General features: G+C 41.6%; 1 protein-coding gene across 1 annotated transcript in view; it reads right to left on the bottom strand.

Annotated features, from left to right (window-relative positions):
• Nucleotides 1-25,605, bottom strand: part of LOC149257223 (putative E3 ubiquitin-protein ligase ARI7) — a 45,980-nt gene extending 20,375 nt beyond the window's left edge. Inside the window, exons 1-2 of the mRNA XM_089413759.1 lie at nt 25,108-25,605; nt 22,615-22,739 (exon numbers count right to left, since the gene is read on the bottom strand). Coding sequence (XP_089269885.1) covers nt 22,615-22,739; nt 25,108-25,272 — 290 coding nt within the window. The 5' untranslated portion in view covers nt 25,273-25,605. The remainder of the gene's footprint in view (nt 1-22,614; nt 22,740-25,107) is intronic.
• Nucleotides 25,606-26,079: the final 474 nt, after the last annotated feature.

The following is a 26,079-nucleotide window of genomic DNA, read 5'->3' as shown; positions in this document are numbered from 1 at the left end:
AGATTTAAGTTATGATCTCCTTGATGTATGCAGAGGGTTATGGGCAAGTTTGTCAGATCCCCTTTTCCCAGTAGTGACAGCAGAGCAATCGAGATCCTTGACTTGATTCATGCCGATGTGAGTGGTCGGATGTCTCATGTATCCTTGAGTGGCAATGAGTACTATGTTTTATTCATTGATGACCACTCCAGGAAGACCTCGATTTATTTCTTGAAGACCAAGAGTGAGGTCTTCAAGCGGTTTCAAGAGTTCAAAGCTCTTGTGGAGACCCAGACTGGTAGGAAGATCAAGGTCCTTAGGTCGGACAATGGAGGGGAATATACCCTTGGTGAGTTTGTTGATTTTTGTGCTAAGGAAGGCATTAGAAGGGAGTTCACAGTTCCTTACAACCCCCAGCAGAATAGGTTTGCAAAGAAGAAGAACAGATCCATTGCAGGGGCAGCCAAAGCCATGCTTCATTATTAGAGGTTACCTTTATTTTTGTGGACAGAGGCCTGCAACACTGCTGTGTACTTGCAAAACAAGAGCCCACATCTTACCTTGGGGAATGTGACTCCGAAGGAGGCTTTTTCTGGGAAGAAGCCTGATGTTGGGCACTTTCGTATCTTTGGGTGCCTTACATATTCCTATGTCCCCAAGGAGAATAAGACCAAGCTAGAGCCCACTGTAGACAAGGGTATCTTTGTGGGTTATAGCGAGACCTCAAAAGCTTATCAGATTTATATTCCTGCGCAGAGGAAAGTGGTTATCAGGCAGGACATGAAGTTCGAGGAGGAGAGAGCTTTCAATAGGTCACAGGAGTTAGAGTATCTGAGTCACCAGACTCTCAGGAGCAGCTGAGTCAATCACAGGGATCTAGTGGTCAGGGATCAAGAGGTACATCGATTACAGTGTCAGGTCCATCAATGAGCAGTTGCTCTCAGAGTCAAGTGGGTGGTTCTTCAGGCAGCATGCAGGGCAGTGCGCAAAGCAGTTAACAGGGTAGTCCACTAATGGACAATTCACACGATATTTCAGCATCTACAGGCACAGATTCAGGCATGAGGTCAGTTAGCAGGCCTTCATGAGTTCAGGCTTCTGATGATGATGAGGATTCTTTCACTCCAATGGGAGAAGTATGCTCAGGGAAGAGGAAGCCCAAGTGACTTCAAGATACCTTGTGCGAGGCCACATCAGTTGTTGGGCCAAAGAGACAGGTTAGAGAGAGTAAACCACCTGAGCGGTTCTATAGTTACATGGCATTGGTAACAAGCATTGTTGACTCCGAGCCTTCTAGTTATGAGGAGACAACCAGCTAGCAAGTCTGGAGAGAAGCCATGATGGATGAGTATTCTTCTATTATGAAGTACGATGTTTGAGAGGTAGTGTCGAGACCTGAAGGTAAATCAGTTGTTACTTCCAAATGGCTCTACAAGATGAAGCATGTTGCAGATGGCAGCATCGAGAAGTTCAAGGCTCGATTTGTGGGGAGAGGGTTCTCATAGGTAAAGGAAGCTGACTATGAGGAGACCTTCGCTCTCGTAGCTCAGTATACATCTATCCGCTCCATTATATCGATTGCAACAAAGATGGGTTGGAAGATCCACCAGATGGATGTGAAGACCACATTTCTCAATGGCTTCATTCAAGAGGAGGTTTATATTGAGCAATCGCATGGCTTTGAGGTGCATGGGAAGGAGTCCCATGTATGTGAATTGAAATAAGCACCCTATGGCCTGAAGCAAGCTCCTAGAGCTTGGTACTCTAGGATTGATACATACTTGCAGCAGTTGGGTTTCACAAAGAGTGAGGTTGATCCGAACCTATACTTCATTGTGGTGGGTGAGGAACCTATACTTCATTGTGGTGGGTGAAGAACCTATACTTCATTGTGGTGTTGTATGTTGATGACTTAATCATCAATGGTGCAAAAAGACTCATTGAGCACTACAAGAGAGATCTTGCTTCAGTGTTTGAGATGAAGGATATCGGCTTGATGCATTATTTTTTGGGATTGGAGGTGTGCCAAGGGGAGGGGCATTTCTTCCTAGGACAATGGATATACATTGTGGGTATTCTTAGCAGATTTCACATGGAGGACTACAAACCCATGTCTACACCTATGATCACTAACTGGAAGAAGCTTCACGCTTCTGATTCCGAGTTGGTGGATCCTACTCTATACAGACCCTTGATTGGTTGTTTGATGTATTTGATCAACACTCGACCAGATATATGTTTTGCAGTTAACACTATGAGTCAATTCATGTGTGCGCCCAGGAGAGTGCACTAGGTGGCTGCAAAACACATTCTTTGCTACTTGCAAGGGACTGTGGATTTTGGTCTGGATTATAGATAGGGTGATGGAGTGGGAGTCGGGACTAGCAGGGTACACGGATTCAGATTGGGTAGGTTGTGCTTTAGATAGAAAGAGTACTTCCGAGTGTTGTTTTGGGTTGGGTTCGGCAGTTGTGTCGTGGATCAGCCAGAAACAACAGTCAGTGGCATTGAGCTCAGCTAAGGCAGAGTATATGGTTGCTAGTTTGGCTAGTTGTGAGGCCATATGGCTTCGCAAGATGTTGTTTGGTATATTTGGTCACACATTGAGACCTTCAGTAATTCACTGTGATAATCAGAGTTGCATAAAACTCATGGAGAATCCAATTTTGTAGAAATTTTTGTTTTCCCACCCCGGTTTTCAGTTTCACCTTATTTCTCCCATGTAGTTAAATGTCATTTCCCATAACCATACATTTAACAAGCTGAAAAAATAAATATTGCTAAAAACAGAAATTCTGGAAATTTTACAGAATGCTGGAAATTGCAGAAATAAAAATCAGCAGTAATAAACAGCCATTAAAACACATTTTAACACTGAGATTTTTGATCAACTTGACCCTGGAAAAACCCCCTACAACTCTTGGGGAGAACCAGTTTGAGAGCTCTTCTTTATTTCTGAAAATTGCCTTTTTCACAGTGAGAAATATTCAGCAAAAAAAAATCGGCAAGCAAATTTACAACTTATCTCTTTTCCACAGCAAACTGGAAATTACAGCAAACATGACAGCAATAAATGTTGTACGGCCTCCTCGATTTTCGTGCCCACTTTCAGCATTAAATGTTTTTGTACGGCCATCATTAAATGTGTTGTACATACTGCAATAAATGCATTGTACGGCCTGCAATAAATGCACTGTACGGCCCTCGTTTTGCGTGCAGAAAAACCAGCAAACTACTCCTCGATTTTTGTGCAAACCACTCCTCGAAAATCATGCCAAAATCTGCCTTTCACTGTGCGCTGAACTAGCTGTACAAATCTGCTCAACTGCTGCCTTGGAATGTGTGCCAAGCTGATGTCTCCTTCTCCTCCCTGCTCAGAAATAGATTGAGATCTAAGGCTGAGATTAAATGCTCATTTAAATCTCACATTTTATTTTTTAATTCACCGCACTTTAATAAAGACCCACTTAGTCATTTATTTCCAAAGTCACTTTTCATTTCTAATTTTTTCATTGACTTTATAAAAATCACTTTAAAATTAAACTTAATAACTTTATCACTTAAAGTCACTTTTAAATTAGATTTAACTTTATAAAAATTATAAAGTTACTTTAGGAGAAAAATTAAATTCTTTTGGACACTTTTTCCTAGGCCAAAGATCAAAGCCTAAGGGAACCACCTGTCCTCCGGTACCAAATTTCAACACTCCCTCTTACCGAGGAAGGTATTCCTCACCACACCCATCTTGTCTCTAAAGTAGACATGCTTGCCCCGTGGTAAGGCTTTGGTAAGAATATCTGCAACCTGCTCATCAGTGGAAATATACTCAAGCTTCACAGCTCCCTTCTGAACATAGTCTCTGATGAAATGATATCTGATCCCGATATGCTTTGACCTGTCATGAAAAATTGGATTCTTCGTGAGTTTAATGCAACTCTGATTATTACAGTAAATAATTGAAGGTCTCAACGGCTGACCAACTCTGCTTTCACTGAACTCAATGCTACTGACTGCTGCTTCTGGCTGAACCATGACACTACTGCCGAACCCAACCCAAAACAGCACCCTGAAGTGCTCTTCCTATCAGAAGCACAACCTGCCCAATCAGAATCAGTGTAACCTGCCAATCTCACTCCATCTGTAAAATTTTCTGTTTTCCCACCCCGGTTTTCAGTTTCACCTTATTTCTCCCATGTAGTTAAATGCTCATTACCATAGCCATACATTTAACAGACTGAAAAAATAAATATTGCTGAAAACACAAATTCTGGAAATTTTTCAGAGTGCTGGAAATTGCAGAAATAAAAATCAGCAATTAAAAACAGCCATTAAAACACATTAAAACACTGATATTTTTTGTCAACTTGACCCTGGAAAAACCCCCTACAACTCTTGGGGAAAACCAGTTTGAGAGCTCTTCTTTATTTCTGGAAAATGCCTTTTTACAGAGAAAATTTTCAGCAAATAAATTTCAGCAAAAACAGAAATTTCCAGCAAGCAAAACTTATCTGTTTTCAGCCCAACAGACAATCTGAAAAGTGCTGTACGAGATGTACGGACCGTACGGATGTACGGACCGTGCGGATGTACGGACCGTGCGGATGTACGGACGTACGGACTGTACGGACGGCCGTACGGACTTGTACGGACAGCCCTCGAAAAATGTGCAGAAAATCGCCTCCTCGATATTCGTGCTGAAAATTAATTTTTCCACTGTTTTGCTCACAAAAACTGCCTTTTTCTGCTTGTTCTTTATGCTGTTCGGATTTGCTGAAGTGCTGCCTGTATGTGTGCCAAACTGCTGCCTCTTTCTCCTCCTTGTCCAGAAATCTCCCTTGCTCTCTTGCTCTCCTTCTCCCAATCTGCTCATGAAAGAATGAATTGATCTTTTCCTCCTTTTCCTCCCTTAACCCAACCCTAAATGACTTTTGGGTGATCCCTAAATCCAATGGCTGAAATAGATTTAGATCAATGGTTGAGATTAAATGCTCATTTAAATCTCACTTTCTATTTTTTAATTCACCCCACTTTAATAAAGACCCACTTAGTCATTTATTTCCAAAGTCACTTTTCCTTTCTAATTTTTCATTGACTTTATAAAAGTCACTTTAAAATTAGACTTAGTAACTTTATCACTTAAAGTCACTTTCAAATTAGATTTAACTTTATAAAAAATTATAAAGTTACTTTAGGAGAAAAATTAAATTCTTCTGGACACTTTTCCCTAGGCCAAAAATCAAAGCCTTAGGGAACCACCTGTCCTCCGGTACCAAATTTCAACACTCCCTCTTACCGAGGAAGGTGTTCCTCACCACACCCATCTTGTCTCTGAAGTAGACATGCTTGCCCCGTGGTAAGGCTTTAGTAAGAATATCTGCAACCTGCTCATCAGTGGAAATATACTCAAGCTTCACAGCTCCCTTCTGAACATAGTCTCTGATGAAATGATATCTGATCCCGATATGCTTTGACCTGTCATGAAATACTGGATTCTCCGTGAGTTTAATGCAACTCTGATTATCACAGTAAATCACTGAAGGTCTCAACGGCTGACCAAATAAGCCAAACAACATCTTGCGAAGCCAGATAGCCTCACAACTAGCTAGACTGGCTGCCATATACTCTGCTTCCGCTGAACTCAGTGCTACTGACTGCTGCTTCCGGCTAAACCATGACACTACTGCTGAACCCAACCCAAAACAACACCCTGAAGTGCTCTTCCTATCAGAAGCACAACCTGCCCAATCAGAATCAGTGTATCCTGCCAATCTCACTCCATCTCCCTGCCTGTAGTCCAGACCATAATCCACTGTCCCCTGCAAGTACCGCAAAATGTGTTTTGCAGCCACCCAGTGAACCTTCCTAGGCTCACACATAAACTGACTCATCGTGTTGACTGCAAAACAGATATCTGGTCTAGTGTTGACCAAATACATCAAGGAACCAATCAGCTGCCTGTACAATGTGGGATCCACCAACTCGGAATCCGAAGCATGAAGCTTCTTCCAGTTGGTGATCATTGGTGTCGACATGGGTCTACAATCCTCCATGTGGAATCTGCTAAGGATGTCCACAATATACTTCCCCTGCCCCAGGAAGAAATGCCCCTCCTCCTGCCACACCTCCAAACCCAAAAAGTAATGCATCAAGCCGATGTCCTTCATCTCAAACTCCGCCGCAAGATCTCTCTTGCAGTGCTCTATGAGTCTCTCTGCACCTGTAATGATCAAGTCATCCACATACAGCACCAGAATGAGAGGCTCCTCACCAATCACAATAAAGTAAAGGTTTGGATTTGCCTCACTCTTTGTGAAACCCATCCCCTGCAAGTATGCATCTATCCTGGAGTACCAAGCTCTGGGAGCTTGCTTCAGGCCATAAAGGGCCTTCTTCAATCTGCACACATGGGACTCCTTCCCATGCACCTCAAAGCCCTGTGGCTGCTCAATGTACACCTCCTCCTGTATGAAGCCATTGAGAAATGCGGTCTTCACATCCATCTGGTGGATCTTCCAACCCATCCCTGCTGCTATCGATATAATGGAGCGGATCGAAGTATATCGAGCCACGGGAGCGAAGGTCTCCTCATAATCAACTCCCTCTACCTGGGAGAACCCTCTAGCCACAAACCTCGCTTTGAATTTCTCAATGCTGCCATCTGCAGCATGCTTTACCTTGTAAAGCCATCTAGAAGTAACCACGGATTTGCCCTCAAACCTCGGCACCACCTCCCAAACATCATTCTTCATGATAGAAGAATACTCCTCCTGCATGGCCTCTCTCCAGACCTGCTGGCTAGCTGCCTCCTCATAGCTAGAAGGCTCAGAGTCAAGGATGCTGGTAACCATCGCCATATAACTACAAAACCTCTCAGGTGGTCTACTCTCTCTGACCGGCCTCTTCGGCTCAGCAACAGATGTGGCATCTCTCAAGGTGTCCTGAAGCCACTTGGGCTTCCTCTTCCCTGAGCATGCTTCTCCCATAGGAGAATGAAACTCCTCCTCCTCATCACCATCAGTAGCCTGAACTCCTGACTGTCTGTCTGCTGTCCTCCTGCCTGCACCTGAACCTGTAGAAGCTGAGGTACCGTGTGAACTCTCCATCAGTGGACTCCCTAGTGAACTGCTCTGTGAACTGCTCTGCATGCTGCCCGGAGCACCACCCCTCTGGCTCGGTGAGCCACTGCTCACTGATGGACCTGACATCCTCATAGATGTACCTCCGGATCCTCCTGATCCCTGCCCACTGGATCCCTGCGACTGACTCAACTGCTGCTGAGGGTCTGGCTAATCCGGATACTCTAACTCCCGTGACCTCCTAAAGGCCCTGTCCTCCTCGAACTTCACATCCCGTCTGACAACAACTCTCCTCTGTGCAAGAATGTAAATCCGAAAGGCCTTTGAGGTCTCACTATAGCCCACAAAGATACCCTTCTCTGGGGTGGGCTCTAGTTTGGTCCTCTTCTCCTTGGGTATATAGGAGTATGTAATGCATCCAAAGATATGAAGATGACCAAGATCAGGCTTCTTCCCAGAGAAGGCCTCCTCCGGAGTCATGTGCCCCAAGGCACGATGCGGACTCCTGTTCTGCAAGTAAACAGCTGTGTTGCAGGCCTCTGCCCACAAGAACAATGGCAACCCCTGATCATGTAACATGGCTTTAGCAGCCCCTATGATGGATCTGTTCTTCCTCTCCGCAACCCCGTTCAGCTGGGGGTTGTAAGGAACAGTGAACTCCCTCCTAATACCTGCCTCCGCACAATAGTCAACAAACTCTCCAAGGGTGTACTCTCCTCCATTGTCCGACCTCAGGGACTTGATTTTTCGACCTGTCTGAGTCTCCACAAGAGCTCTGAACTCCTGAAACCGCTTGAAGACCTCACTCTTGGTCTTCAAGAAATAAATCCAGGTCCTCCTGGAGTGATCATCAATGAATAACACATAGTACTCATATCCACTCAAGGAAACATGAGACATCCGACCGCTCACATCGGAATGAATCAAATCAAGTATCCCGGTCGCTCTGCTGTCACTGCTGGAAAAAGGGGATTTGGCAAACTTGCCCATCGCACAACCTCTGCAAGTATCAAAGTGATCAGTACTGAAATCTGGCACACCTGTAGTGATCTCCTGCAATGTCCTCAAGGCTCCATGATACATGTGTCCCATCTTGCGGTGCCAAATCTCACACAGCTCAGAACTTCTAGCTCTGCTGTCGGTACTACTGCTCAATGCCAGAAGGGGCTGGAATGCAAACTTGTACACCTTTGCATGGCGTACACCTATCACTCTAGCTGAATCAGCTGGAGTGCCCCTGGGATACATCAACACCTGTCCTCCCCTTAACAGTACCTCATATCCTCTGTCCTCCAAAGCTGAGACGGATATGAGGTTCTTCCTCATCCCTGGCACATAAAGAACATCTGACACTTTCAAGGGAGGTCTGGACTCCCTCTGAAATGTCAGTGTACCCACCCCGACTGCTCTAACAACTCTGTCATCACCGAGTACTACCTCAATATCAGTGCCACTCTCTGAAAGCTCTGAGAAGTACTCCCGGACTCCTGTCATGTGACGTGAAGCCCCACTGTCCACATACCAGATACCTGTAGATGCTCCGCTAATCGAGGGAAAAGCATGCTCCCTCTGAACCTGTGTGGCAGGCGATCCTGCACTAGAGGACTCACATGTAGTTAACGCAAACTCCCGGTCAAAACGACCTGCAAAGTCCTCAATCTCAGCTGAAGCTGCCACATCCTGGTTCTTCCCCTTCTTCTTCTTCTTCTCCGGACACACAACTGCATAGTGTCCCATCTTCTGACAATTCCAACACTTCACTTTGGAATAGTCCTTCTGTGAGTTACCCTGTTTACCTTTACCTTTGCCTTTGCCTCCACCACCGCTTGTGGAAGCCTGCTTCTTCCCTTTGCCTTTCTTGCCTCCTGCCACCAGTGCTACGTCCTCATCCTGCTCAACTGGCTTGGCTGCCCCAAGCTGTCCTTTCCTGATCTTTGTCTGAATACAATCATCCCAAAACCTCTCCCATGTGGGAAGGGTCTCACGCAATGTTGCAGGAAGCGCCACCCCCCCCGGATCCTAGGCCCGAAGCGCGCCCCGTACGGAAGCGCCCCCGGAAGCGCGCTTCCGAAAATGGCGAAGCGCGCTTCCGAAAATTTTAGACGCTTCCTGGAAATTTGGAAGCGTTGGCGCTTCCGAAGCGCCGAAGCGCGCTTCGTACGGCGCTTCCCAGACGCTTCCCAGAAGCTTCCAGAAAAGCTTCCGGAAAAGCATTTAGAAAATCTTTTTTTTTTCAATTTTTTTTTAAATTTTAGGTGAGTTTGCTTGTTGGGGGTGGGTCCACCTTGGGTTAGGGTGACAAATGAAAGCAAAAAAAAATATAAATATAGCAGATGCTCCCTCATCTGGTCCCTTGGTTCCTAGGTTCCATGGTTCAACACCAACAGCAGGGGGTTCTTCTTCATCAGTTTCAGTGCCACGATTTCCAGAGGCACCATCTTCTTCATTGCCACCACGTGGAGGCCTGCCACCACGTTCTATTCGTGGTGGAAGGAGGAGAGATTAGTAGATATATTCACAATCTACTACTTTCTGTCATAGATTACTCATTAGACTTGTAGACTTGTGAATTTGAATTTTGGACCTTTTTGGCTTGGCGGTGACCAAGTGACATATTTTGTAAACATTATTATTTGAATTTTGGACATGACAAATGTTGACAGTTGCTCACTTGCTAGATAAATCATAATATGCTCTATGTTTTATGTTTTATAATATGCTTAAATGTTTTATGTTTTATAATATGCTTAAAAATTTGATGTATGTTTGTAATAGCTAGAATATAGATGATTGTTGTACATACTAGTAACTACAATGGAATCATGGATGCCATATCTATCTTGATTTATGCAAAAATATGCATGTTTTCATGTCTTCTACAATTAATTTGGTATTTGGGATGTTTGTTTTGAGTATAAATGCAAAAAAATATAAAAAATATATATATATAGCAGACTCTTCCGCGGACGCTTCGCTTCCTAGATTTTTGGAAAATGACGCTTCCGCTTCCGCTTCCGCTTCGCTCCCGCTTCGTGCAACATTGGTCTCACGTGCACAAACCCCATCAGCAAAGTTCAACCATGAACGGGGAGGCCATTCACTGCAATACGCACCAACTCAGTGGATGGAATGGCCTCTCCAATCGCTGCCAACTCATCTCTCACATTGGTAATCTTTGTGAGATATCCAGCTGCACTATCATTCCCCATCTTAATGTTCTTCAGCTTCTCCTTCAGGACCATCTTCCGGTTCTCATTGGTACTCTGGTAGAGATTGGACAATGCTGTCCACATCTCATGGGCATTGCTCTTTCCTCTCACATGAGGAATGCAATGGTCTTTGATTCCGTCTAGAATCAGTCTCTTACCCTTGTTGTTCTTTCTATTATAAGCTGCCAACTGAGTAGCATCAGTAGGCACAACAACAGGGTGCTGTGCTGTATGCACCATGATATCCCAGACTTCTGCCTCCTCAAAGATACTCTGCATTCTCTCCTTCCAAACGCTGTAATTTGTATGCCCATCCAACCTATCCTCCACCCTCAATCCCAATGACATCTTGCTGTCCTAAAACTGAAAAATAGCACTGTTGTGGTAAAGATAAAACTGTTGTTTATGAAAAATCCGCTTGCTGGAATTTCTGAGTGAAAAAATCAGCAGCTGTATTTTTTTCCTTTTGCTGTCCCAAACTGCCCTTCAGCACTCAAGCTTTGATACCATGTAAAAAATTTTGTTTTCCCACCCCGGTTTTCAGTTTCACCTTATTTCTCCCATGTAGTTAAATGCCCATTCCCATAGCCATACATTTAACAAACTGAAAAAAATAAATATTGCTGAAAACACAAATTCTGGAAATTTTTCAGAGTGCTAGAAATTGCAGAAATAAAAATCAGCAAGTAAAAACAGCCATTAAAACACTGATATTTTTGGTCAACTTGACCCTGGAAAAACCCCCTACAACTCTTGGGGAAAACCAGTTTGAGAGCTCTTCTTTATTTCTGGAAAATGCCTTTTTACAGAGAAAATTTTCAGCAAATAAATTTCAGCAAAAACAGAAATTTCCAGCAAGCAAAACTTATCTGTTTTCAGCCCAACAGACAATCTGAAAAGTGCTGTACGAGATGTACGGACCGTACGGACTGTACGGACGGTCGTACGGACTTGTACGGACAGCCCTCGAAAAATGTGCAGAAAATCGCCTCCTCGATATTCGTGCTGAAAATTAATTTTTCCACTGTTTTGCTCACAAAAACTGCCTTTTTCTGCTTGTTCTTTATGCTGTTCGGATTTGCTGAAGTGCTGCCTGTATGTGTGCCAAACTGCTGCCTCTTTCTCCTCCTTGTCCAGAAATCTCCCTTGCTCTCTTGTTCTCCTTCTCCCAATCTGCTCATGAAAGAATGAATTGATCTTTTCCTCCTTTTCCTCCCTTAACCCAACCCTAAATGACTTTTGGGTGATCCCTAAATCCAATGGCTGAAATAGATTTAGATCAATGGCTGAGAATAAATGCTCATTTAAATCTCACTTTCTATTTTTTAATTCACCCCACTTTAATAAAGACCCACTTAGTCATTTATTTCCAAAGTCACTTTTCCTTTCTAATTTTTCATTGACTTTATAAAAGTCACTTTAAAATTAGACTTAGTAACTTTATCACTTAAAGTCACTTTCAAATTAGATTTAACTTTATAAAAAATTATAAAGTTACTTTAGGAAAAAAATTAAATTCTTTTGGACACTTTTCCCTAGGCCAAAGATCAAAGCCTTAGGGAACCACCTGTCCTCCGGTACCAAATTTCAACACCATCCCCCTGCCTGTAGTCCAGACCATAATCCACTGTCCCCTACAAGTACCGCAAAATGTGTTTTGCAGCCACCCAGTGAACCTTCCTAGGTTCACACATAAACCGACTCATCGTGTTGACTGCAAAACAAATATCTGGTCTAGTGTTGACCAAATACATCAAGGAACCAATTAGCTGCCTGTACAATATGGGATCCACCAACTCGAAATCCGAAGCAAGAAGCTTCTTCCAGTTTGTGATCATCGGTGTCGACATGGGTCTACAATCCTCCATGTGGAATTTGCCAAGGATGTCCACAATATACTTCCCCTACCCCAGGAAAAAATGCCCCTCCTCCTGCCACACCTCCAAACCCAAAAAGTAATGCATCAAGCCGATGTCCTTCATCTCAAACTCCGTCGCAAGATCTCTCTTGCAGTGCTCTATGAATCTCTCTGCACCTGTAATGACCAAGTCATCCACATACAGCACCAGAATGAGAAGCTCCTCACCTATCACAATAAAGTAAAGGTTAGGATCTGCCTCACTCTTTGTGAAACCCAACCCCTGTAAGTATGTATCTATCCTGGAGTACCAAGCTTTGGGAGCTTGCTTCAGGCCATAAAGGGCCTTCTTCAGTCTGCACACATGGGACTCCTTCCCATGCACCTCAAAGCCCTGTGGCTGCTCAATGTACACCTCCTCCTGTATGAAGCCATTGAGAAACGCAGTCTTCACATCCATCTGGTGGATTTTCCAACCCATCTTTGTTGCTATCGATATAATGGAGCGGATCGAAGTATATCGAGCCACGGGAGCGAAGGTCTCCTCATAATCAACTCCCTCTACCTGGGAGAACCCTCTACCCACAAACCTCGCTTTGAATTTCTCAATGTTGCCATCTGCAACATGCTTTACCTTGTAAAGCCATCTGGAAGTAACCACGGATTTGCCCTCAGGCCTCGACACCACCTCCCAAACATCATTTTTCATGATAGAAGAATACTACTCCTGCATGGCCTCTCTCGAGACCTGCTGGCTAACTGCCTCCTCATATAGCTAGAATGCTCAGAGTCAAGGATGCTGGTAACCATTGCCATATAGCTACAAAACCTCTCAGGTGGTCTACTATCTCTGACCGACCTCTTAGGCTCAGCAACAGATGTGGCATCACTCAAGGTGTCTTGAAGCCACTTGGGCTTCCTCTTCCCTGAGTGCACTTCTCCCATAGGAGAATGAAACTCCTCCTCCCCATCATCATCAGGAGCCTGAACTCCTGATTTGTCTGTTGTCCTCCTGCCTGCACCTAAACCTGTAAAAGTTGAGGTACCGTGTGAACTGCCCATCAATGGACTCCCTAGTGAACTGCTCTGTGAACTGCTCTACAGCTGCCCAGAGCACTACCCCTCTGGCTCGGTGAGCCATTGCTCACTGATGGACCTGACATCCTCATAGATGTACCTCCAGATCCTCCTGATCCCTGCAACTGACTGCTGAGGGTCTGGCTGATCCAGATACTCTAACTCCCGTGATCTCCTAAAGGCCCTATCCTCCTCGAACTTCACATCCCGCCTAACAACAACTCTCCTCTGTGCAGGAATGTAAATCCGAAAGGCCTTTGAGGTCTCACTGTAGCCCACAAAGATACCCTTCTCTGCGGTGGGCTCTAGTTTGTTCCTCTTCTCCTTGGGTATGTGGGAGTATGTGATGCACCCAAAGATACGAAGATGACCAATATCAGGCTTCTTCCCAAAAAAAGCCTCCTCCGGAGTCATGTGCCCCAAGGCACGATGCGGACTCCTGTTCTGCAAATAAACAGCAGTGTTGCAGGCCTCTGCCCACAAGAACAATGGCAACCCCTGATCATGTAACATGGCTTTGGCAGCCCCTACGATGGATTTGTTCTTCCTCTCCACAACCCCGTTCTGCTGGGGTTTGTAAGGAACAGTGAACTCCCTCCTAATGCCTGCCTCCGCAAAATAGTCAACAAAATCTCCAAGAGTGTACTCTCCTCCATTGTCCGACCTCAGGGACTTGATCTTCCGACCTGTCTGTGTCTCCACAAGAGCTCTAAACTCCTGAAACCGCTTGAGACCTCACTCTTGGTCTTCAAGAAATAAATCCAGGTCCTCCTGGAGTGATCATCAATGAATAAAACATAGTTCTCATATCTAATCAAGGAAACATGAGACATCCGACCGCTCACATCGGAATGAATCAAATCAAGTATCCCAGTGGCTCTGCTGTCACTGCTGGGAAAAGGGGATTTGGCAAACTTGCCCATCGCACATCCTCTGCAAGTATCAAAGTGATCAGTATTGAAATCTGGCACACCTGTAGTGATCTCCCGCAATGTCCTCAAGGCTCCATGATACATATGTCCCATCCTGCGGTGCCAAATCTCACACAGCTCAGAACTGCTAGCTCTACTGTCGGTACTACTGCTCAATGCCACAAGGGACTGGAATGCAAACTTGTACACCTTTGCATGGCTTACACTTATCACTCTAGCTGAATCAGCTGGAGTGCCCCTGGGATACATCAACACCTGTCCTCCCCTTAACAGTACCTCATATCCTCTGTCCTCCAAAGCTGAGACAGATATGAGGTTCTTCCTCATCCCTGGCACATAAAGAACATCTGACACCTTCAAGGGAGGTTTGGACTCCCTCTGAAATGTCAGAGTCCCCACACCGACTGCTCTAACAACTCTATCATCACCGAGTACTACCTCTATATCAGTGCCACTCTCTGAAAGCTCTGAGAAGTACTCACGGACTCCTGTCATGTGACGTAAAGCCCCATTGTCCACATACCAGATCCCCGAAGATGCTCCGCTAATCGAGGGAAGAGCATGCTCCCTCTGAACCTGTGAGGCAGGTGATCCTGCACTAGAGGACTCATACGCAGTGAACCCAAACTCTCGATCAAAACGAACTGCAAAGTCCTCAACCTCTGCTGAAGCTGCCACGTTCTGGTTCTTCCCCTTCTTCTTCTCCGGACACACAACTGCATAGTGTCCCATCTTTTGACAATTCCAACACTTCACTTTGGAATAGTCCTTCTGTGTATCACCCTGTTTACCTTTACCTTTGCCTTTGCCCCCACCATTGCTTATGGAAACCTGCTTCTTCCCTTTGCCTTTCTTGCCTCCTGCCGACAGTGCTACATCCTCATCCTACTCAACTGGCTTGACTGCCCCAAGCTGACCTTTCCTGATCTCTGTCTGAATGCAATCATCCCATAACCTCTCCCATGTGGGAAGGATCTCACGTGCACAAACCCCATCAGCAAAGTTCATCCATGAACGGGGGAGGCCATTCACTGCAATCCGCACCAACTCAATGGGTTGAATGGCCTCTCCAATTGCTGCCAACTCATCTCTCACATTAGTAATCTTTGTGAGATATCCAGCTGCACTATCATTACCCATCTTAATGTTCTTCAGCTTTTTCTTCAAGACCATTTTCCGATTCTCATTGGTACTCTAGTAGAGATTGGACAATGTTGTCCACATCTCATGGGCATTTCTCTTTCCTCTCACATGAGGAATGCAATGGTCTTTGATTTCGTCTAGAATCAGTCTCTTACCCTTGTTGTTCTTTTTATTATACTCAGCCAACTGAGTGGCATCAGTAGGCACAACAACAGGGTTCTGTGTGGTATGCACCATGATGTCCCAGACTTCTGCCTCCTCAAAGATACTCTGCATTCTCTCCTTCCAAACATTGTAGTTTGTATGCCCATCCAGCCTATCCTCTACCCTCAATCCCAATGACATCCTGCTGTCCTAAAACTGAAAAATAGCACTACTGTAGTAAAGATAAAAACTGTTGTTTGTGAAAAATCAGCGTGCTGGAATTTTTTGAATGAAAAATCAGCAGGCTGTAATTTTCCTCCTTGCTGTCCCAAACTGCCCTTCAGCACTCAAGCTCCGATACCATGTAAAAAATTATGTTTTCCCACCCCGGTTTTCAGTTTCACCTTATTTCTCCCATACAGTTAAATGCTCATTCAATATCCATTCATTCAACAACTGAAAAACAAAAAAAAAATTGCTGAAAACACAAATCCTGGAAATTTTACAGAACGCTGGAAAATGCAGAAATAAAAATCAGCAAGTACAAACAGCCATTTAACACATTTGAACACAGTGATTTTTGGTCAATGTGACCCTGGAAAAACCCCCTACAACTCTTGGGGAAAACCAGTTTGAGAGCTCTTCTTTATTTCTGGAAAATGCCTTTTACAGTGAGAAATATTCAGCAAAAATCAGCAAGCAAATTTACAACTTATCTCGATTTCTGAGCCTCACAACCCACTGGAAATTTCCAAACAGCAACACAATGTTGTACTGCTACTGTACCGACTGTACAGAGCGTTGTACCGATTGTACGGACAAGCTGTACAGACCTCGATTTTTGTGCAGAAAATCAACTGCCTCGATTTCTGTGCAAAAATCTGCCTTTTATTGTTTGTTCATTCAACTGTACGGATTTGCTTAACTGCAACCTTGGTATGTGTGCCAAGCTGCTGCCTCCTTCTCCTCCCTGTCCAAAAATCTCTCTTGCTCTCTCTCTCTCAATCTGCTCATGAAAAAATGAATGATCTTTTCCTCCTTTTCCTCCCTTAATCCAACCCTAAGTGACTTTTGGGTGATCCCTAAATTCAATGGCTGAAATAGATTGAGATCTAGGGCTGAGCTTAAATGCTCATTTAAATCTCACTTTCTATTTTTTTATTCACCCCACTTTAATAAAGACCCACTTAGTCATTTATTTCCAAAGTCACTTTTTCTTTTTAATTTTTCATTCACTTTATAAAAGTCACTTTAAAATTAGACTTTAGTAACTTTATCCCTTAAAGTCACTTTTAAATTAGATTTGACTTTATAAAAATTATAAAGTCACTTTAGGAGAAAAATTAAATTCTTTTGGACACTTTTCCCTAAGTCAAAGATCAAAGCCTAACGGAACCACCTGTCCTCCGGTACCAAATTTCAACATTTGGGAAGTCAACCATTTCCGTATCGAGCACCAGAAGCATTCCTTTTTCCTTTATTATTGAACTTTTTGTTCCTTTGATTATCATTGCCTTTGTTGTTGTTATTGTCATCATCCCTTGGAGAGTTCTTCTTGTGAGGACACTCTCTAGCATAGTGGTCGAACCTGTTATAATTGACACAACTTCCTTTTCTTCCTTCTTTGAATCCTTGCTTGAACCCTTGACCCTGTCTCCTTGGACCAACATTATTTTTCTTCTTTGCATGAGCGGAGAAAGCGGTGGGTTCATTTCCATCTGAAGGCTTTGTCTCCTCTTGAGGGCATCTAGCCAATAATTCATCGAAACTAGGAATCCTTTCATTGTTGAGAATAGTGGTGTCAAACACATCCCATGCTCATGAAAGACCCCCAAGTGCAATGAGAGTGAGCTCCCTATCAGCAATAACTTCTCCAATAGATAAAAGGTCATTCTTGATTTGTGTGATCCTCGTGAAGATTGGATGAACTCCCCTTTATCCATCTTGATGTCCTTCAACTTGTTTTTGAGAAAGAGGATTTGATTTGCATTGTTCACTTTGAACATCCTAACCAACTTATCATATATTTCCTTAGAAGTTCCCAAATTAGAAATATAGGCAACCAAATGCTTTTGAATAGAATCAACCAAAATTTTCTTTGCTTTGACCTCACCTTTCTATACTTTGTCTTAGCAGCAGTTGGTGCATTTAAAGGAGGCTCCACAACTTTTTTCCCTGCACATAGTCCAATACTTCATGTTCCTCCAAAGTCAGGTCCAAAGTCATTTTCCATGCATGATCATCAAATTTGTCATTGAGCTTGTCCTCAATCTTGAAGTAAGCTGAAGAAGCCATTGAAACTTGTCCAATAAACCTTTCTTGGTGATTCCTTTTCTCTCTCTTGCTTGGGCTTTGTCTTCACCCAAGCTCTGATACCATGTTAAATTTAGATAACAATGGTATGTTCTATGTTTAGCACAATTACTTCAATGTACTTTTTAGCATCCCAATGACAATTTCCAAATCAGTTTCTAACAATGTTCCACCAAGGTTCTGGGACGAGGGGGCGAGGGAGCGAGGGGGCGCGGGAGCGGCCTATGCAAAAGCTCCCTACCATTTTTTAGGAAACGTGGGGGAGCGTCGGGGTCTTAAAAATTTATAAATATAAAATATAATTTATTAATTGAGTCCACTATGACAATTTGGTTTGAACTGAAAAGCTGCAAAGCATGATCATTGATATGAATATCATTTGACATTATCCAAATTTATAATATCATATAAAATAATAAATTTAAAATTCTAATTCAGCTTGGTCAAATTCTAATTTAGATTTTGGTCAGACAGAGGGAGAGCTTCAGCTTGATAAGGTAGCCACTGAATTCTGTGAAAAGGTAAATGAACAGATCAGGAACACTGCATTGGCAGTAGAAGGGGCAACTACAATGGGTTGTCCAGCTGTATTGGATCCAACAGCTAGAAAGTTTGTTATATTATACATAATATAGACAGTACACCATATGCTGAAAGAAGAGTTTTAGTTCCAGGAGAGATGAGAAGATCACATTAAAGAGTTTCTGACAGTTTGCTATCAAATGACATTGACTGCAGGATGACCATCTGCAAACCAACTTGGGTGACCAACGATGGCATGGATAATTTGTCTACCTTATTAGAGCAATGCCATGCAGTTCAAACTTCAAACTAGCAGTGTATTTCAGGGGTGAAAATAATTTTCAGACCTGAGAATTCAAGCTGAGCAACTGTGGTCTGTGTAAATTTTGTAACTGTATAAATTCATATATAACGACAGTTCCAGAGATTTCTTGCTGCCCATAGTATTTTGTCATGCTTGCAGTAAACGCATGTTAGTCTATAGTCCACCCAATTATTTCCCACATGACATAGGTGCTGCTTCCATAGTTTGTATGTCAAATGTCATGCAAATTAAAAACACAAACTGAATGTCTCATATTCTTTGCTTGTCACTCCAGTTATCTCCCCACTGTAATCCAGCCATCACTTGAGAAAAAAATGAGAAGTTTTAAAAGGGAAAATTCATGTACGTGCTATATGGTCCAACAAATTTCCATGATACTGACCCTCTAAAATAACGCTTGTTGAAACCAAAAGACAGCACAAGACATTATCCCCAAACAGAACATGAGTAGCTTTGTACCACTTTAGGTCTATTAAATCGTAAACTATAAGCAAGGCCATTTTTTGGGGAGCGTGGGGAAACGTCCCCTCAGGGAAGGGAAACGTTTCCCTGGCACGTCCCCCTGAGTTTCCTCCATTTTGGGAGCGTGGGGAAACGTCCCCTACTCGTCCCCAAGTCCCCGGAGCGCGGGGGAGCGAGGAAACTAGACCCCTAAGGGGGGGGGCGAGTCCCCGTGGAACACTGGTTTCTAATAGCAATCACATTAACCATAAATCACATTGACAATCACTGTAGATAGAACATAAAATAAAAATGCAAAAGACGAGCCAAGACAAGAGGACACCAAATTTGGCGGAGGGAAAAACCCCAATGTGGGGAAAACCCTTTGACCAATTCTTCATATTATTATATCAAATGTTCAGCAAAGAGAGGGAGTACAAAAGGTAAAATTGACTTGCCAAATCAAAGTCAAAACAGCCCTGGCAAATCTGCAGTCAACTACAATCAAACTCAGCCTTAACCAGAAAGTCAAATATGGTCAACACAACAGTCAAACAGTTCACTTGAAAATTGGTCAAACCCAGTCAAATTCAGCTTTCCTTGCTGGTCAAAGTCAGCCCAAAACAGTCCTTCAAAATCCAGTCAAATTTGGTCAAAGGAGAGAGAAAGTCTGATGTAATTTTCTGCGGTCAAAGTTGCAGTCAACCCTAAAGTCAACGCTGGTCAAAGTGCCCAGATTTTCTCAATTTCTATGCTCAGAAATGCAGCCTGGAGGAAAGAGCAATAATCCTCCAAAAGTCGTAGTCAAAGCTGGTCAAAGAGTCCTTAGTCAACACTGGTCAACCGTCAAACTAGGTCAACTCCTGAAATTTTCGGCCCAGCAATTCTGTCCATGTGAGAGAGAGAATGCCCAATCGCTGTACGAACCAATGAGAGGAGGAGAGAGAAGAATGTCTGAATGATGATGCCAAATGAGGTGAGAGGTCACTTGTATTTATACAAGTCGTTGAGGGTGAAGTGACACATCCATTGGGCTTCATTAGCCTATATGATGATGTGGCCGACCTAAGCAATTTGCACATGCGTGGGCATAAATTCAAAAACACACTTCTGCTTGTCCAAATTAGATGATCTTTACATCAATTTTGGTCCTCTCAAAAAGCGGAATTGAATGCAATCATCATCTCCATCAAATGAGCTGTCCCAAGGTGGAATTTGGCCCTAGTTGCCAATTTTAACAGGATGCCTTTGGAGGATTAATGAAAATGCTTTGTGGATGAGGATGTCTTGTAGATCTTAATGCTCTCTCATATCGCTGGAATTATATTGACAAACGTTATGAAGTAGTGAATTTGGTAATGCTATTCTTTTTTCCTTTATCCTATCCTTGAGATGTTGTTTATGCATACATTCTTTCTCTATGCTCGGCTAAATGCAGAATTGGAGTTTATCTCCCTAGTAATCTCTTTAGCTAAATTTCTGCAGTTTGGGTCAGAGAGGAAATGGTTGTTGCTTAGTACATTTCAGTCTCAATGGCCATTATTCCCCATTAAGATAGTCTCCCACTAAACCTTGATTTGATCCCATATGCCAAATGGAAAAACAATAGTCATTGGTCCATTCATCCATATTATTTCCTAAACCTTTGTAATTCCTTTTGCTACAGCCATCCCTTCATGTCATCTTGGACTTCATTGTATAAGCTCTAGTAATCCTATTCTAGGGAAGCCCCCTTGAGGCAGAGGAAAGCCAGCATAAACAGACTGACAGCATCAAAATCAAACCACTAAAGACAATGAAATCAAAAGGGTAATGAAATCAAAAGGGTGGCAAGTACAGGATTTTTTTCTTCCAGTTCCTTGAAAGAATTTATGCAGAAAATTTAAGAAGTATCATGTCAATGACAGAACAAGTGAAGGACAAGAAGTTGCCAAAAAGGTTGTTCTGCTACCACCAAGACATGGCTGAATGTACGTTCAACAAAAAATTACAATAGTCCTGAAGAAGCTTAAAGAATATAAAGCAACAGATACTAGTAACTAGAAAACTTGAGGTTACTATAGAATAACAGCTGCTGCTCTAAATTGAATGAAGTGGCAGAGAAAATAGAATTGGATATCCTTTCATACAAAAAGTTTGTAGAAAGGTTGTAGGTGAAACAGAAGTTGAAACAAATATTACAATGAAGTATTTTCAATGATGTTAAAGGACGATTTTATATTTAAAAATTAAAATAATATAATACTATACCACTTGAAGTGACACAGAATCCCATATGCCAAATGGAAAAACAATAGTCATTGGTCCATTCATCCATCTTATTTCCTAAACCTTTGTAATTCCTTTTTCTACAGCCATCACTTCATTTCATCTTGGACTTCATTGTATAAGCTCTAGTAATCATATTCTAGGGAAGCCCCCTTGTGGCAGAAGAAAACCAGCATAAACAGACTGACAGCGTCAAAATCAAACTACTAAAGACAATGAAATCAAAAGGGTGGCAAGTACAGGATTTTTTCTTCCAGTTCCTTGAAAGAATTTATGAAGAAAATTTTAAGAAGTATCATGTCAATGACAGAACTAGTGAAGGACAAGAAGTTGCCAAAGAGGTTGTTCTGCTACCACCAAGACATGGCTGAATGTACGTTTAACAAAAATTACAATAGTGGTGCAGAAGCTTAAAGAATATAAAGCAACAGATACTAGTAACTAGAAAACTTGAGGTGACTACAGAATAACAGCTGCTGCTCTAAAATGAATGCAGTGGCAGAGAAAATAGAATTGGATATCCTTTCATACAAAAAGATATGTAGAAAGGTTGTAGGTGAAACAGAAGTTGAAACAAATATTACAATAAATTATTTTCAATGATGTTAGAGGACAATTTTATATTTAAAAATTAAAATAATATAATACTATACCACTTGAAGTGACGCAGAAGAATCCCATATGCCAAATGGAAAAACAATAGTCATTGGTCCATTCATCCATCTTATTTCCTAAACCTTTGTAATTCCTTTTGCTACAGCCATCCCTTCATTTCATCTTGGACTTCATTGTATAAGCTCTAGTAATCCTATTCTAGGGAAGCCCCCTTGTGGCAGAGGAAAACCAACATAAACCGACTGACAGCGTCAAAATCAAACCACTAAAGACAATGAAATCAAAAGAGTGGCAAGTACAGGATTTTTTCTTCCAGTTCCTTGAAAGAATTTAAGAAGAAAAATTTAAGAAATATCATGTCAATGACAGAACTAGTGAAGGACAAGAAGTTGCCAAAGAGGTTGTTCTGCTACCACCAAGACATGGCTGAATGCACGTTTAACAAAAATTACAATAGTGCTAAAGAAGCTTAAAGAATATAAAGTAACAGATACTAGTAACTATAAAACTTAAGGTGACTATAGAATAACAGCTGCTGCTCTAAAATGAATGCAGTGGCAGAGAAAATAGAATTGGATATCCTTTCATACAAAAAGATATGTAGAAAGGTTGTAGGTGAAACAGAAGTTGAAACAAATATTACAATGAATTATTTTCAATGATGTTAAAGGACGATTTTATATTTAAAAATTAAAATAATATAATACTATACCACTTGAAGTGACGCAGAAGAATTCCAGCCTCCACTGTAGATATAGAAAGCACTGTAGAAACAGATGCTATAGCTTCCTTTTGACGTTGAAGAATGTCTTCCTCGCTTAAAATAGTGTAGTTCGACTGCAAAGTAACAAAATTTAACAAAGTAATAATTTTCACATCACGTTAAAGAGAGAAATTAAAGCTCGATTTGCACAATTGTTCATTTCATATCTTCATAATACTTTAAGCCAACCCATACCTAGGCTAGCTAGCATTTTGAAAACAAATAAATAAACCCTTTCAAGGGGCCAACACAAGAATTATATTTTTCCTTCTAATTTTGGAAAAGATAAATAGATAAATATTTATTAAACCCATTACTTCTCATGGATAAGAAATATTAGGCATTGAAGACAATCATTTTTAAAAAATGACAGCATATTTTCAATTATGAAATCAATTTAATAAGATAGATGGAAAACTTCCCCTCAAATGAAGGTATGCAGCAAAACTCCAACCATGGACAGCTCATTTAAAAATTCATCCCACAAAGTTGTTTCATTCAAGCTTCAAACAAATCTTTAAGTTCCTTTTTGAGTATAGTCAATGACCTTGGTGACCATTTAATTTTAGAGAAAATGAAAAAGATTTTAAATAAAAATAAATTGATTGGACTGCTATTTTATAAACTTAAATCCTCTCAGTTTTACACCGTGCAGAAACATTCCTATTTCAAAAACCCCACCTTTTTCAACTTTTTAGTTTCTCATCATTACATCCTCCCAAAAAAGCATGATCTCAGAATAAAGCATGATCTTAATCAAATCCTTCAGCTACTTGTTCATTAGTCATCCACCAGAATTTAAATTGTTCATCTTCTACACATTATTTTTGCATTGTGTGAAGCAAATCAATAGATGCATTGTAAGGTTGGCTAACACAATGTCCTTTTATTCATTTAGCAACCAGTTAACTTTAGCCTTTAGGGAAAGGAAAAAATTTTAAAGAAAAATAATTGATTGAACTGCCATTTAATAAAACTCAAACCCTCTAAGCTTTACTCCAATTCAGGTGCAATGTACAGAGCAGGTACAGAAATCTTCTCAGCATTGCCCTGATAAACTGATGCAATAAATTTCAAGGTAATCCAAGCAAATATTTTAGTACCATGCATATTTGGTGCTTGAAATCAATACGCTTGGGGAAAGCAACTAATGTTGGATAGGTTTAAAAACCAGCCTTTACAATAACGTATTAATTGGTTGACAAGGCATTTTAAGCCAAAGAGATGGCAACTCAGATTCCCAACCCATTGAACTCCAATCTCCTTCAAAATCTTGGCTTATCAGCATTACATCCTCCAAAAGAATAAATAAAAAAATAGATTTCTGAGTGTTCACCCTAATAAAGGTTCTCTACTTTTTTATCTAAATTAAATACCTTGGCTATTTGTTCATTTGTCTTCCAGCAGAACTTAACTTGTTCATCTTTCAGGCACTATTTTTGCATTCTCTGATACAAACAATAATTGCCTTGGAAGATTAGCTAACACAATTCCAATTTTCACAAATTATAATACCTTGTTGACTAAAAATTAAAATTAAAATGGACCCGATTTGAGTATTTTCAGCCACAATAAGCCATAAAATTTGGTTTAGAAGCTAATATAAATTAAATTTTAATTAAAAAACTTAATGCCAGAAATATATCACCGAGGGAGCCTCCTGTAACGTCGCTTTATTTTCGTTTTATCTTCACACTGACCATGCTATACATGAACCTTTACAAAATTCTTCTAACCTCGACACTCATTCAAACACATGGGCAGTAGGGGAAATTCACTTGCAAATTCTACATAAATCAAATGTCCTGTAGATAAAAACCTCCCACACAGATGCTGTTTGTTTGTCTTTCCTTATAAAGTCGTCTGAGACCAACCTGGTCTAAATGGACATATTTTCATCCGAGTCAAGAGTCAAATTTAACTATAATTTAATTGTAAACGAACAAATACACAGAGATATGTTTGTTTATCTTTTAACGTCATCGGAGACGTACCTGGTCTACAGGAACTATATTTTCATCAGAATCGAAAATCAAATTTTATCAGAATTTAATCTTAATCTCTCTCTCACATACACACACATGGCAAATAAACACAATAAATGAGAATAAGTTTTTCTAATCCCCTTTAGAAACAAAACCCATGATTGACAACAGAAATAAGAAATACACTGAAAGGCTTGGAAGTAAAACTCAAATATGCATAACAAAGTCCCTTTTTTTGGCAAATGCTCGCTTAAAAGATTCTAAAGGATGGAGACTGATATGTACCCAAAACTGCCTCGTGTAAGGGGTTAAAAGTCCAGGTTTTCCAATGACAATCCAAAAATCAGCCTGGCTGCAATTGTCTTTGGTCGACAACCGATATTGTTCCTACAGAACTAAGCGATCCTTTTCCGGGCAAACATCTAACTGTTAGTTATAGAGAAGCAACTAAATTTACCTGAGGACGGCGAGAAATGGAGGTATTCTCCTCAGAATCATCATCGCTGGCGTTTTCGACAAAGCCATAGTCTTCCTCATCATCATCGTCTTCTTCCATCGCATATCCTTCGCTGTCATATACATCGGTGTCATTGGCATCGTGCATATCGTCCTCAGAATCCATTTCTCCTAACGATGAACGAATCGAGGGTTTTGCTTCAATTAAATCTCCAAACACAGAATGCAAAGGCAGCGATCGCTCTGAAACGGGCCGCAAAATCTGACCCAGCCTAAATGGAACAATTACAATACATAACAAAGGGGTTACGGCCCCCGAAAAAATTCCTCGACTGTAACAGCAATGGATGAAATTTGATATAATGAAGGTCGAATTGGAGCAGAAAAGGCTAACAATGAACTTCCAGGCTCTGAATTATGAGGAATTCTGGCGAGAAATTGATCACCTGTATGAGGGTTTCAAAGACGGATTCGCGGAAATTATGATAAAGGTAGAGAATTAGGAAATAGGATCATTCATATAAGGCTATTCTAACACATTTTCTATCTGCCATTAGATTCCGCCAAATTTGGTGGAGCGGAGGTCGAGTTGTTTAATTGGCGGCTCTTTTGGCAAATACGTGCCATGTCGGTTGCATAGAGAGCGGTCACATGGAAAAGCCCTTTCTGGCATTGGTTAAAGGTGGGATACGTGGAGCGCAAGTGACCGGGCGCTAGAGAAAAGCGGTAGTGGCAGACAAACGCCCGAGATGAGGTCGGCAAGGCAGCCTTAAAAAGGAAAACCCAAAAATAAAAGATGAAATTAAATGATTCTTTTCCAAGGGGCCTCGATGACATGTATTCAGTGGCGGATTCCTATTTCCCCGTCCTTGTCTTTTCAGTCTTTGTGTTTTGCCTTCGAGTTAAGCAAGGGTCGTTATTTATCTCATATATTAGAATTTTTTATTATATGTTTTATATTTATTTTTATATA

This window comes from Pinus tabuliformis, chromosome 6 (genome assembly GCF_031772625.1).
Source record: "Pinus tabuliformis cultivar Carrire ecotype Pingquan chromosome 6, CPIR1, whole genome shotgun sequence".
In the NCBI taxonomy this organism is placed as follows: Eukaryota; Viridiplantae; Streptophyta; class Pinopsida; order Pinales; family Pinaceae; genus Pinus; species Pinus tabuliformis.
The sequence above is the reverse complement of the archived record's forward strand: the minus strand, read 5'-3'. Positions and strand labels throughout refer to the sequence as shown.